Source organism: Sceloporus occidentalis, unplaced genomic scaffold (assembly GCF_023333645.1).
Source record: "Sceloporus occidentalis isolate IW3139 unplaced genomic scaffold, rSceOcc1.0.p SCAF_6, whole genome shotgun sequence".
NCBI classification, from domain to species: domain Eukaryota; kingdom Metazoa; phylum Chordata; class Lepidosauria; order Squamata; family Phrynosomatidae; genus Sceloporus; species Sceloporus occidentalis.
Genome location: NW_028316986.1, coordinates 64,634,431 through 64,647,116, shown reverse-complemented (window position 1 = coordinate 64,647,116; position 12,686 = coordinate 64,634,431). Strand labels below are relative to the sequence as shown.

The 12,686-nt window shown below is 38.2% G+C and overlaps 1 protein-coding gene across 2 annotated transcripts in view; it reads right to left on the bottom strand.

The window, feature by feature from the left end:
- The window catches only part of HEATR1 (HEAT repeat containing 1), a 57,279-nt gene that overhangs the window by 8,617 nt on the left and 35,976 nt on the right, over positions 1 to 12,686 (bottom strand). For both annotated transcript variants that reach the window (XM_089529859.1, XM_089529860.1), the window contains exons 26-33: positions 10,477 to 10,620; positions 8,508 to 8,623; positions 8,210 to 8,331; positions 6,827 to 6,955; positions 5,792 to 6,025; positions 5,522 to 5,648; positions 1,970 to 2,136; positions 623 to 669 (exon numbers count right to left, since the gene is read on the bottom strand). In XM_089529859.1, the coding sequence (XP_089385985.1) occupies positions 623 to 669; positions 1,970 to 2,136; positions 5,522 to 5,648; positions 5,792 to 6,025; positions 6,827 to 6,955; positions 8,210 to 8,331; positions 8,508 to 8,623; positions 10,477 to 10,620 (1,086 nt within the window). The remainder of the gene's footprint in view (positions 1 to 622; positions 670 to 1,969; positions 2,137 to 5,521; positions 5,649 to 5,791; positions 6,026 to 6,826; positions 6,956 to 8,209; positions 8,332 to 8,507; positions 8,624 to 10,476; positions 10,621 to 12,686) is intronic.

Sequence of the window (12,686 nt, the reverse complement as noted above, 5' to 3'; positions counted from 1 at the left end):
CATGTTTTGGGTCCAAACTCAGTCATACTTAGATATCTGCTGAAATATATTAGTTCTAAGTTAATCACAATTAACTTCATCTCCACTAATTTCAGTGACTTTTCTCAAGTCACTGAACTAGAGATTCCCCAGCACTTATGACCACCAAGATATTCAATCGGTTATTTTCAAACATACAAACTATGATATTATTATTATTATTATTATTATTATTATTATTATTATTTTATTGTTGGGTTTTCATGAATTTTGTCAGTGAGCTGCTTTTAGTCCCACTCTCAGAGAAAGGTGGCATATAAATGAAATAAATATATAATAAACTATCCTTTTAAAAAAAGATTTTAATTTTTTGTCTTTCTTCTTTCCATCTTGGAAACAGATTTGGACATAGATCTGTATCATGTGCTCACCTAGCATGCTACAGGTTTAGGTCATGAAACATATTTAGCAGCTTTACAAATACTTTTAAATTTATTTATTGGATTTATACTCCACTTTTCTTTTCTCCCAAAATGGGATTTAGTACTACAATGAGTAATGTTCACATTCAACATAATCAAAGCTCAACTTCCAATTGTCTACTTTTGTACTTCTACATTATTAGCAGGAAAAATTAACACACCTCTGTTCAAACTCTTTTAACTCTTCTGCATCTTCACATTCAACTACCTAGTTGATAAAGAAAATAATAAAAAATGGAAAAGAAAAACACTTTAATTGGACAATATCATCCCAAAGGGGGGGGGGGAACATGGGCAAAACCCATAATAAAATATACACTCAGTAAAATCTGCCAGCCAAAATTTCATCATGGGCTCCAGAATCCAAACATACATCAAAGAAACTACAGTCAGCCCACACCATACACAGAATACCCTTACATGCCTTTCAGCTTACGCTGAAGCCGTAGTACAATTTAATGAATGGTGCACGCTGCGTGTATGCGCCAATTGTTTTCAATGAGGCGCGAACATACACAGTTTCCCCCTTATGCGGGGGAGGGGTCCTGGAACGCATCCCCCACATAAGGGAAGGGTGGACTGTAATAGTCTTTTCAGACCACATAATCTAATCTCAGACAGACAGACTCTTGATTTAGATTTTATGCTCTTCCATGGATGAAAAGGGTTCCAGAATCAGTACCTGGTATTTGGAGGAGACCTGGGAAATACTCCTGTCTGAAAATCTGAAAAGCCACTTCTGATCTGGGTTCCCAATGATCTGAGTTGCTATAATGTCGTTTCCTACACTTCATCCCTTTCTCTTTATTGCCTCATTTAGTTCAAGCCCCAAATATATACTGGATGGTAATGATCTTTTAACTATGAATTTATTCATGGCTGAAAATATTGTATTCCTTGCCAGTTTTGCAATTTAGCCTCTTACATAGGGACACAAGTCAGATATGAAGATATACTAGTTTCACCCATTTCCTACAAATACTTTACATGTTACAATTGGGGCTGAATATCTAGCTGCAGACTTTGGCCATAATTGTGTGGGGCATATACCATAGGTAAAACACCCACCTAATGGTCCTATTCACTACAATCATTGCAAAGTTAACACTGCTCACAAATGGTTGGACATAAATGACCCGTGCTTAAGCATCTGATGGCCCTCCTATGGAATGCTACATACGTGCTTCAAGTAATGTCTTTTACAGTACACAAACACACATTTTATATCCTGTATTGAAGATCCTGGGCTTCCTTTCCGAGACAGCTAGACAAAATTGCCTCATTATAATGGAAATTTGTTTGTATACAAACTTAGCTAGAATAAAGTAAAAGAGTACCCAATAAATACCACATATAATTCTGGTTATGACCAAACAACACTAAAGTTGAAACAACATTCAATAGGAAAACTGTTTCTGAGTTGCAAAGTTCCACAGAAAATGAGGTTAATTAAAAGCAAACACTGGAAATGAAGCTATATGGAATACTGAAAGATTAAGGTTTCTTACTTTTTTCACAAAACTCTGTGAAGCTAGCAGATGTGATGCGAAAGACACTGACAGGAACTTAAAATGCCTCAGCTGTTTGCCAGAATGAGAGTCTACATTAAAAAGCTCAGTTTCTTGGCTGCTTGATTTAATTCTGTGTTGTCTTGATTTTTTCTGTCCGGGATCATCTGTGAAATACACCCATAGAATACTGTTTTAGTAAAGCAAGAAAAATAGTTCAATATAATCACAAATGCTATATTAAAAGTTCTTACCAGCAAGAAGCCTGAAGACAGGTCTTACAAGTAACAGTTTAAAAAGAAGACATCTAGAATTATGCTTTACAAAAATGTTTGCATCCTGAAAGGCCAAATACTATCACACAAATCAGTTTGGAGAATTAGGAAATATCTAGTTATATGCATAACTGTTACGTAGGTGCTACTTCAATCTGAATTCTTTGTAGAGTAGGGATTTTTTTTACCAGGGACTGAGAAGAAAGATGAAACCTGGGTATAGTGAAGAAACTAAAATGTCATAAAAAAAGAAAACAAATACACACCAGTCTCTATTTACATTATCCCCATTTACAAAGTTTCCAGTTTATGACATTTCTCCATAAATAAATAAATGAAAGCCTCACCCATAATGCAGTGAGCCCATTCAGTTTAGTGTTTTCCTTTGCCTGATTGGAAGGAGGTGTGTGAGGGGAAGAAGAAATGAATCTGGGAGTTTTCATGTGGCTGGAGAGAAGGGAAACTCTGCCTGCTAGCCATACCAAAAGGGATAACTCTGCTAAGGATGCATCAATAGAAAAGGCACATAAAATACCTTATGCATCTTAAAGCCTTCTTATCATTGAGTATTGGGGGAAAGAAACCAGTGGGCATTTTGTGCAAATACTGTCTATCTTTTTTTTAACTGCAGATTATGACTGTACAGGAGATGTAGTGCCTCCCCTTCTGCTGTGCTCTCTGCAAGTGCTGCAGAAAACCCAGTAGCAGGTGTGCTGCTTTATTCTCCCTTGATGTGCCTTCTCCTCCTGGGAAGCCTGCACAAGAACACAGTTCTTACCAACTGCTTTCTTTGTGCTCCTGTGAAGAGGTATTATCATGCAATGTCAAGCCAGCTCACTCTGGACAAGCCTCCTCAGGATCAACAGTTGCTGCCTCTTCTAGTCCCTCTGGAGAGCATTTGTACATTTTTCTAGCCTGGATAAGGTGAGTTCTTATGTTTTAAGCTTTAAATCCCTTTAAAATTGGGGTAGACAGAGGATGATTGCTAGCTTTGTGGATACTTCAGCTCCATTGGAACATATCTTTCTAATTTCCAATGTTTTTATATGGAACTGGCTCTCCCCATTTAAATCAGTCTCCATTTATTTCACAAGTTTAGAGCCCTGGTGGCGCAGTGGTTAAATGCCTGTACTGCAGCCACTCACTCACAAACCACAAGGTTGCGAGTTCAATACCAGCGAAAGGGCTCAAGCTCAACTCAGGCTTGCATCCTTCTGAGGTTGCTAAAATGAGTACCCAGGCTGTTGGGGGCAATTAGATTACACTTTGTAAACTGCTTAGAGAGTGTTTAAGTGCACTGATAAGCGGTATAGAAATGTACTTGCTATTGCTACTGCTAGAAAAGCAACCCTGACAAAAACTGAGACGTATCTGTGTATGTGCAAAATGTAGGCCCTCCCTGACAGCAGCAGATGATGGGGGCAGCGGTAAACTGGCCAACATGCTGATGCATGGGCATAGTACAGGTCACTGGGACTGACTTCTACCACATCCTCTCTTTCCTTATTTCCTCCTCCTCCTCCTTCTTTAGTTATGGGAACATTTGGCTCTCCAGATGTTTTGGGTTACAATTCCCATAAACGCATGCTGGATAGAGCAGAAGGGAGTTGCAAGGTTAAACAGTTTATAGGGACAAACTTCCCCCTGTCACCATACCTGAATTAGGCTGTGACCAGCCAGACATTTATATGCATATAGAGGTATACTTTAAAAAAATATGTTAAGCTTTTCTCAACAAAAAGGTTCTTGGTCTAGTATTAGGACAGCTGAAGAAAACTCCATTTTCTTAGTATAGGCATGGTAGTACTATGATTTAAATAAGTTTGAAACATGAAGTTCTGCCTGCTGAGAATGTATGTATGTATGGTGGTGGTGTTTTCTTTTTGTCTAAGAGGGCAGGGTAACTAGTGACTTTCTAACTGTTGTTGAACTTCAACTATCATAATTCCTGCCCGTAGAGCCTAATGCTGATAAGAGTTGGAGTTCAACATTTGGAAGGTCACAAGTCCTCTACTCTCCCTCTAACATACAGGGAATGTAGAAGTAGTTATTAAGTATGGAAGGTAAGAAGAGAAATCTTAGTCACCTTCTTCAGAACCACTGTAGTGTAACAAGGCCATGTAAAGCCATTTCTACTACTATAGGATCATTATGTTCAGGTTTTAAAATTAGCTCACTTCACAGTTGCAATTACTGACACCTTTAGCTATTGACAGGCAACAACTGGCATGTGTCCTTTTTTTTAAAAGAAAAAAATCAACACCTGACAGGCAGGTAACAAATGTGGGTGCTTTAGCTATTCCTACACAGAGCAAGTGGTTATCAGTCTTTCAAGTATTATAAAGAATGATGAAGCAAGCAACAAAAAGAATAACAAGAGACCTCTTCCACAAGATCTGAGAAATCAAAGGTAAATTTAATCCAAAAGTAACAATGCTCTATGACTGGCAGGGGAACACATTACATGACCAAGAAGAAATAAAAAGATGATGGAAACAATACATGGAAGAACTATATAAAAGAGATGAAAGGGTGACAGATTCATTTGAGGAAGAACAATATGAAGATGGACCTCCAATTTGAGAAAGTGGAAGTGAAGTGGAAGCTGCACTCGGAGCACTTACGAGAAATAAATCACCATGAACAGATGGCATACCAATAGAACGGCTTCAGTTTACAAAAAGAATCTATTCTAGTTCTAACATCTGTCAACAAATATGGAAAAGAAAACAATGGCCCACAGATTGGAATTATTACGCATTCCAATCCCCAAGAAAGGGACTGCAGTAATTACAGGATCATTGATTTAATTTCCCATGTAAGCAAAGTGATACTCAAAATTCTACAATAAAATAATTTTACCACAAGAAGCACTTCTAGACCACACTTTTATAATTGTCTTAAAATGTCTCCTCTAAAATTTGAGTGGATTAGATGAGGTTGTTTTCAATTTGCAGGTTCCCACTTTCACCTTTGTTTCTTCTATTTGTTTCTTATGAGAGAATATCAAGTTAAAAAAAGAGTTGGGAAAAGATCTGCTTCTTTTGGGGTGGGATTTGGGCTGGCTTAAGAGGGAGGCATCAGGACACACCGGGGGGGCATGCGTCATATAAACCACATGCCCCCGGAGCGGCAAGAAGCCACACCCGTCTGCCCATCTGTTTCGGGCCGATATGCTACACAGAGAGGAATGATTAATATGGTTTAAAACCAAATATTTCTGCCAAACTGATTTGTACTTATGCAGAGGTGTTGTAAGGTATTAACTAGCAATTACCTTCTTTGTTCTCTGGAAGTTTTTTTAAATAGTCCAGTACTTTCATCAGACTGTGCAGTTGTTCTGTTGCACTAAACATACAGCATACAGAAATCCAGAATTCTGTATCAGTCTCCAAAACTGTATCCTGCATAAATGATGAGTTAGGGAAATGAAAAATGGGGTGGGTGCAAAGGAGAAACACATGAGTTTTGAGTAAGACATCAGTAATTTACAATGCATTTTGAAACAACAACAACAAAAAAATACACCACAGAAGATCATTCCTACCTTCTCGCTATTGGCAACTGCTGTCACTGATTTTGTTACATGCTGTTCAAATAAGAGTACTAGAAGAATCCAAAGAAATCGCTCTCCTCCCAAAGTGCTTATCAGTTGTTCTAGGATTGGAAGGCGACGATGCTCAGGGACATGAGGCAAAGCATCCACAAACACACGAATTATTTTTATCACCACCCCTTGCAGGTTTCCTTGAGTTTCAGAGGAATCACTATTCCCCTCAGCCTACAAAACAAGCATTGGGAGAACTGATATATTACGTATACAGACTGCAACCTGAAGAGGACTGAAAAACAAAACCCTTCCTAAAAAAGAAAAGGAAAAAACTGAACTATAATCAATGCTTGAGTATATGAAAACCTAATCATGTAATGAGACCGTAAGATTGGCTATTGAAAAAGGGGTCAATAGAATTGTGTGTTTAAATAGAGGTAAGGCTTTGGAAGTCAGTGACTGGACTTGGGGGCTGGTGGTGATCTAACACTTCAAAGAACAGAAGAATTTGCCAAGACCCAGGAGTGCATTACTGTCCTCGAGCATGCAATTATGGATTGTTCCTCTGCAGTGAACGGTTAGGTTATGAAAGATTATTGAGGAAGTTCTTTTGACAAAATTACATGTCAAGTCAGATGGGGTTAATTACCAGTAAGGAGTGCTAATACACATGCTTCCAATTAAAGCTTCCTCCAAGTTATGCGCCTGCACCACCTACACTATTCTTGATCACTTCAACACAGATAATGAGCCCCTTCAGTTGCAAACAGTCTTTTTACTTTTTTAACATGTAGTTGGTTCTGCCAGATAATCCTATCTAACCAACAAGGTAAACTCAGCACCAGACATTCTATGGTGTGGGGGTGGAGTTTACCACTGTACAGAACAAGAAAACTCTGTTCATAATTAACTGAATGTTAGCCAATGACTCTGAAATCTTAATTGAAGGGAAAAGGAAGAAGAGCTATTCCGTTCTGCATACAGGCCAAACCTGTATTACCCTATTTCAGTCTTCAACTTAAAATGTCTTACCTGTATAAGAGCAGGGATGACCATCTTCACTGTCTTGTTAATCACCTGGAAACTGTAAATATCATCCAGACGCATCACATTTGCCCCCATGAATGTAAAGATGGGCATGATGTTGTGCAGCACTTTACCCTGAAGAAGAGAAATCAATTGCAAAATAACAAATTGCCATTTGTTTTTTTTTCCTACTGAAATTAAGTTAGTGACTTTCTATTTTCCCCTTTAAATGACCAGAACTGGTCATCTTTTTCTCTAAAATGCAAAAGCCTAATACAGTCTAATGTATTATCATGACAATGAGTCAATTTATTTATTTCCATCCTATGTCTAAAAGTCTGTTTAAAATAATGTAAAAAAAATTAAAAGCAAAAAACATATTAAGCAATTTTAAAAAATTAGGAAGAAAGATTAAAATTGATTACAATATTTTAAAATGATTTAAAACTATTTGAGTCAAGGAAACCTATGTGTTTTGTGTTAGCTGGAGGGTGGCTTTCCTGGTTAGGATCAGTGGTATAGAGAGTGGTATGGAGAGAGATTATCCCATCTGTCGACCAAAGGCACACTGAATTGAGAGTAAGAGCAACGTTTGGAGGATAAGGAATATTCTCTCTTATCCAGCATGAACAAATAAAAAGCTATGCCAACTATTCAGCACTGAATGATTAGAATACCAAGTGCTATTCAAGTCATTCACTCCTTGTCTGGATCAATGATAATGGATGTGGGACAATTCAGGGACCGACATAACAAATATCAGAGATGGGAATAGGATAGAATGATGCATGTTTGACCAGGGTGCTTCTAAAAAGGTTGACAAAGTCATTTTTGAGGCAGAGAAAGAAACGATTGAAAAGCAAAATTTGAAAGCTGTTTCAAGAACAGGAATAGGGCAGCAAGGATAAATTAACAGACTCTGGTATAAGTATCTGAAAACTAAAATTACTAAATTCAAAGACATAGCTGTGTTAGTCTGGAAAATCAGTATGCAAAGGATCATGTAGCACCTTTGAGGATGCATCTGTTTTGTGAAACATTTAGCCTTCTTTGTGAGAGAGCTCTGGTACAACAATAAACTACAATTCCCAAGATTCCCTAGCACTGAGCAAGGGCAGTTACATTGGTCTCAAAATGGCTAATTTCTGCAGTGTTTTGGATCTCAGTCTACAAAAAGCTCATGCTACCAGCTTCTTTATTTCAGTTAATCTCAAAGATGCTGTAAGATGCCTTTGAATACTAAAGTAACTAAAGTTTCAAACCAAAGCTCAAAAAGGGACCCAAAGCCAGAATAACTGCAAAGTGCACCACTTCTTGAAATCCATTTCAGTTTGAACACTCACTTTTCCTTCTGGGTAGCATGCATATGAATGAGGCATTGGTACTTACAGGAAACATCCCAGCAGCAGTGCCCAGCAGGAGTAAAGCATGGTGATGTGTCTGAGGCATTTCCGAAACTCGGATGCATTGAACTATCAACTCCACATTGAACTTCTCTTCATCAAGGATACCTCAAAATGTAAAGTATGGCTTAGTTTAACATTAGGTTTGTTAGAATTACATCCAGATATCTATACATGTTATAATGTTTTCCCATTAACCTGTACATCAAAAAGGCATTAATGCACATTAAGCCCAGGGCTAATTTTCCAAATACTGCAGGTGAAGCTTTTCATTTATATCTCACCTTTCTTTAACCTGCTGCCATCTGGAGACAGTTTCTGACAAATATTAAGTAGACCACCAAGTATAAGTTGTTTTACATATTCCAGATTTTCCTGTCCTGCAGAAGGCTCTAGACATCTGGAAATTCAGAATTCAGTTAAACAACAATTCAGGAGAAATAAAACATTATATGACATAATTTCAAATTATATTGTCCAATAAATTAAGTCCAGTGTTATATATTAAAACTCAAGACAGAAAAAAACATTTTCTGGGAAACAGTGATGGCTCCCATCCACCTTGTCCATGGTTCATTTCTAAAAATTTAACACAAGTTTGCCAACAGAAAAATAATTCTTTTACTCCATACCTCTCTACTGGAAGATACTGTTCATACCACAAGAGATCAGAATTAAAATACCTATTTGTTAGGATACAACAGTTGTCAGTTTGTGTTATGCTTTTTAAGTAAGAATGTGACTTGACCATAGCTGGTATGTACATGGACAACATTTATCATACAAATAAAGACTTTATCTGTACCACAGGTAAAAGAGGAAAGTAGTCTTCCAATAACAGTAGCAAGACAATATCCTGCTCCCACCTTGAACTGTTCCTCAGCCCACACTCTCTTCAGCTATTAAACTTCTTCTTTCCATTTGCAAAGAAAAAGCAAATATATGCAATTTTTGACCTTTCTGAGATATAAAAAGGAGACACTATATTTTAAGTTCTACCCTACACTACTGAAGAAAATGACAAGAGAAAAAATAATATAAACATATCTGTTATGTGACTCCCATTCCCTTGTATTTAGGTGTTCACACGATAAAACTTGACAACATAAACTGCAATGAGCACAGACCACATAATGCAGTGTATGGGCAAGGAGCTGAAAGACTTTTTAGATTATTTTAAATATTTTATGTTTTTATTGTAATGTTTTTTGAAATGTTTTTTACCTGTGAGCCACTTTGGGTTTCTTCTGGGACAAAGGTGGCGTACAAATACAATAAATAACATAAATAATAAACATGATCTTCAGAAAGAATTGTAACTGATGACTGGTTATAAGGCCTACACCTTATATTCAGCAGCGGAACACACTCCCTTGGAGTGTGGTGGAGTCCCCTTCTTTCGAGGATTTTAAAAAGAGGCTGGATGGCCATCTCTCAGGGGTGCTTTCACTGTGAGTTCCTGCATGGTAGGGGATTGGAATGGATGGCCCTTGTGGTCTCTTCCAATTCTATGATTCTATAACTCATAGGTGCACTAATTAAGACAGAAATCTAAAATCACATGTAGACCAGGGGGCTTTGTATATACAAATAAGAATCCTTGGCCTATGCTCACCAAGCTTCAATACAGACTTTGGACCATGGTGGTGCTGTGTAGTTGTGGGCCAGTGAGGACACATCTATGCTGCTGTACTGGGGCTCACAGCAGCTGACTGGAAAATGTGAGACTGTCTAACTGCTTTTTCTATGCAAGTCAGCAATAAACCTTTCTCACAGGTGTGGTTATTGTTCTTGATCTTAAAAGAAACTCTTGTCTTTGGCAAAACATATGGAGTCTGTGTGCACAGGGAGCACATGCAGAGGCCTCTGGTGCCCAACAAGACCAAGTGGGGAAGACATGCAATATAACATCCCCACTATACAATGGGGCAGTATTTCCTGCATGACAGCAAGATGGACTTGATGGCCCTTGAGGTCTCTTTCAGCTCTACGATTCCTATTGTGCCCAAAGGTACCAAGTGGCAAGAAATCTGCACCTTTAGGAGGGCAGCCAACTCTGACAAAATGTCTATCTTCATTACCTTACTCAACAAGCAAAAGACCACACACACCCATTCCCCACATACTGGCATTCTTGTTCTCTCATGGGTTCACATGCAATTAAGCTATTACATATAAAGGCAGGACTGAGCCCTATTATAGTCCAGTAAGAAAAGTGTTTTCACAGTTGCTCTTTAAATCCAGTGTTATTACCTAGCAAGCAAGCTGAAAAGGGTAGGTATCAGTGCCTGTGGCTGCTTAAGCTTCTTCTTGTGTTGTAGTAATTCCAGTATAAGAGTGACTCTCTGCCAGTTCACATTGCTTTCTTCCTGTATGCATTCGTGATCCTGAGCTTTTCTGGAGGAAGAAAATCAGAGAGTAAGAAGAAATTTACTATTTACACATGCTTGTTCCAACAATTTTCAAAATAACTGTTTTTGTGAAAAGCACAATGTAAACAAAATAGGGATCAGCAAAATGGAACTAACATAGCAAAATAGAACTTTTATATGATGAACACCAGATGGTCAGAATCTGGTGTTATACCATATTGTCTGAAAAAAAACACACCCATATGCTCTAGAGCCCATTTGCAATGTAATTAATTGATCCCATTAAGCTGGGATGTTATGAGGAAGTATCTGCCCAGATCCCACCTCTCCTCTTGCCTTTCTTGACAGCTGACTGTGAGCAATCACACTAGTCTAAAAAATTAAATGAGCACGCATATTAAAAAAGGAACCTAGATAATTTTGCTGGCTATATATTTTTAGATATTGGAAAAAGTCAAATAAAGACCACCTAAGTATTAATTTTTGAAAAACTTAAGTTATGCAGCTGCCTCACACCAGTCTTTCTAGTCTACCAATGTCTGTTCTATGATAGCCAGAATGATATAGTGGTTTCAGCACTGGGTGAGACTTTGGGAGATAGCTTTGCTGAGCCACGAAAACCCAGTGGATGAACTTGGCAAGTCATGCTCTCTCTCAGTCTCAGAGGAAGACCATGGCAAACCTCCTCTGAACAAATCTTGGCAAGAAAACCCCATGATAGGTTTGCCTCAGGGTTGCCATCAGTCAGGAAAAAAAAGGCACAGCACAACACAGACAGTAGGTAGGCAACCATTAGGGTCATTCTAAGTCAACTTGAAAGCACAAAACAACAAAATGTTTGTTTGACTACCAGCAGCATTTTTCCAGAATGTCAGCCATGGTTCTAACCTTCATGGCCATAAAGGAACTGATTAATTAAAAGGCCTTTACAGATGGGAAATTCCATTCCTGAAAGCCATGCAATAAAATCAGCTGTAGGCTGGAACAGTATACTGAACATGGTGACATGTTTGATGTTTTACATAAAGTTTTGTCAGAAGTTCTGCAGAATGGACAGGACAGCTAATTCTTTCTTCTATATAAAAGGCTGCAGTGCTACTCAAAGAGGTGGTCTGTGGAATGGTGCCAGTCCATGAAACACTGGCTGCCTATCCACAGTAAGTTTCCAGGAGAGAAAGAAACTGTTACATCCAATGAGCAGACTCAGTTTCAGTCCCTGATATGTGGGGGAAACCTCTGCCAGTGTACTACATCAAATAGCTTTAGAATATTTGCCCTAGTAGACAGAAAAGACCATTAGATGGCAACAAGATGTGAGAAAAGTATTCCCTCCCATACACTTCCAACATGTTCGATTATTTTCTCTACTGATACAATGAATTTCAGACATGTCAGATGCCTATAGAACTAAAGAACTGTGAACGGATGGTAACTTTCTGTGAGTATATACTTTCAAAAAAAAGGCTACATTTATTTTACCATGTCTGACCAGATTGCTTTGTTTCTTCTCCCATGCCACCCCACAAGAAACTTTATTTTGTGTGTGTTATGTTTTTATGGGATTAATGTCAGTTGCTTTGATGTGACTATTTTGGGATAAGCAGCAGTGTCACTACAGATGAGATCTTCGCCTCCTAAAAGAATTTTTCTTCCCTCATTAATTTTTCCTTTAGTCCCCAAATTTCTAGTATTGCAGAGTGTGAAGACACACCCAACTAAAGGTGGTGGCAGGTTTGGGTGTGCAACACCGGTACCCTGGTGAGATCAAACTCTTTACCCAAAAAGGCTCTGAAGCTGAATGTAAAGTTCAAAAGGGGGGAAATTTAATTTAAAGGACAAAAATAAAGAGTTTTCTCCTCCCCAGCTCTAAATAAAAGATACTTTACAGTTTCAGCAATCTTCTGTATGTCATCTTTCTGGGTCTGATGTTGGTTTGCTCTCCTCACTCAATGGAGCTGGTGTAGGGTCTATCAGCTCCTGAATTCCTCTATTTTCTTGCTGATGGTAACTAATTTGGCTAAATTGGTAACTAAAATGGCTAAAACCTGGTAACTGAAATGGCTAACGTGTAAGAAATGCCCTTTCTGGCTG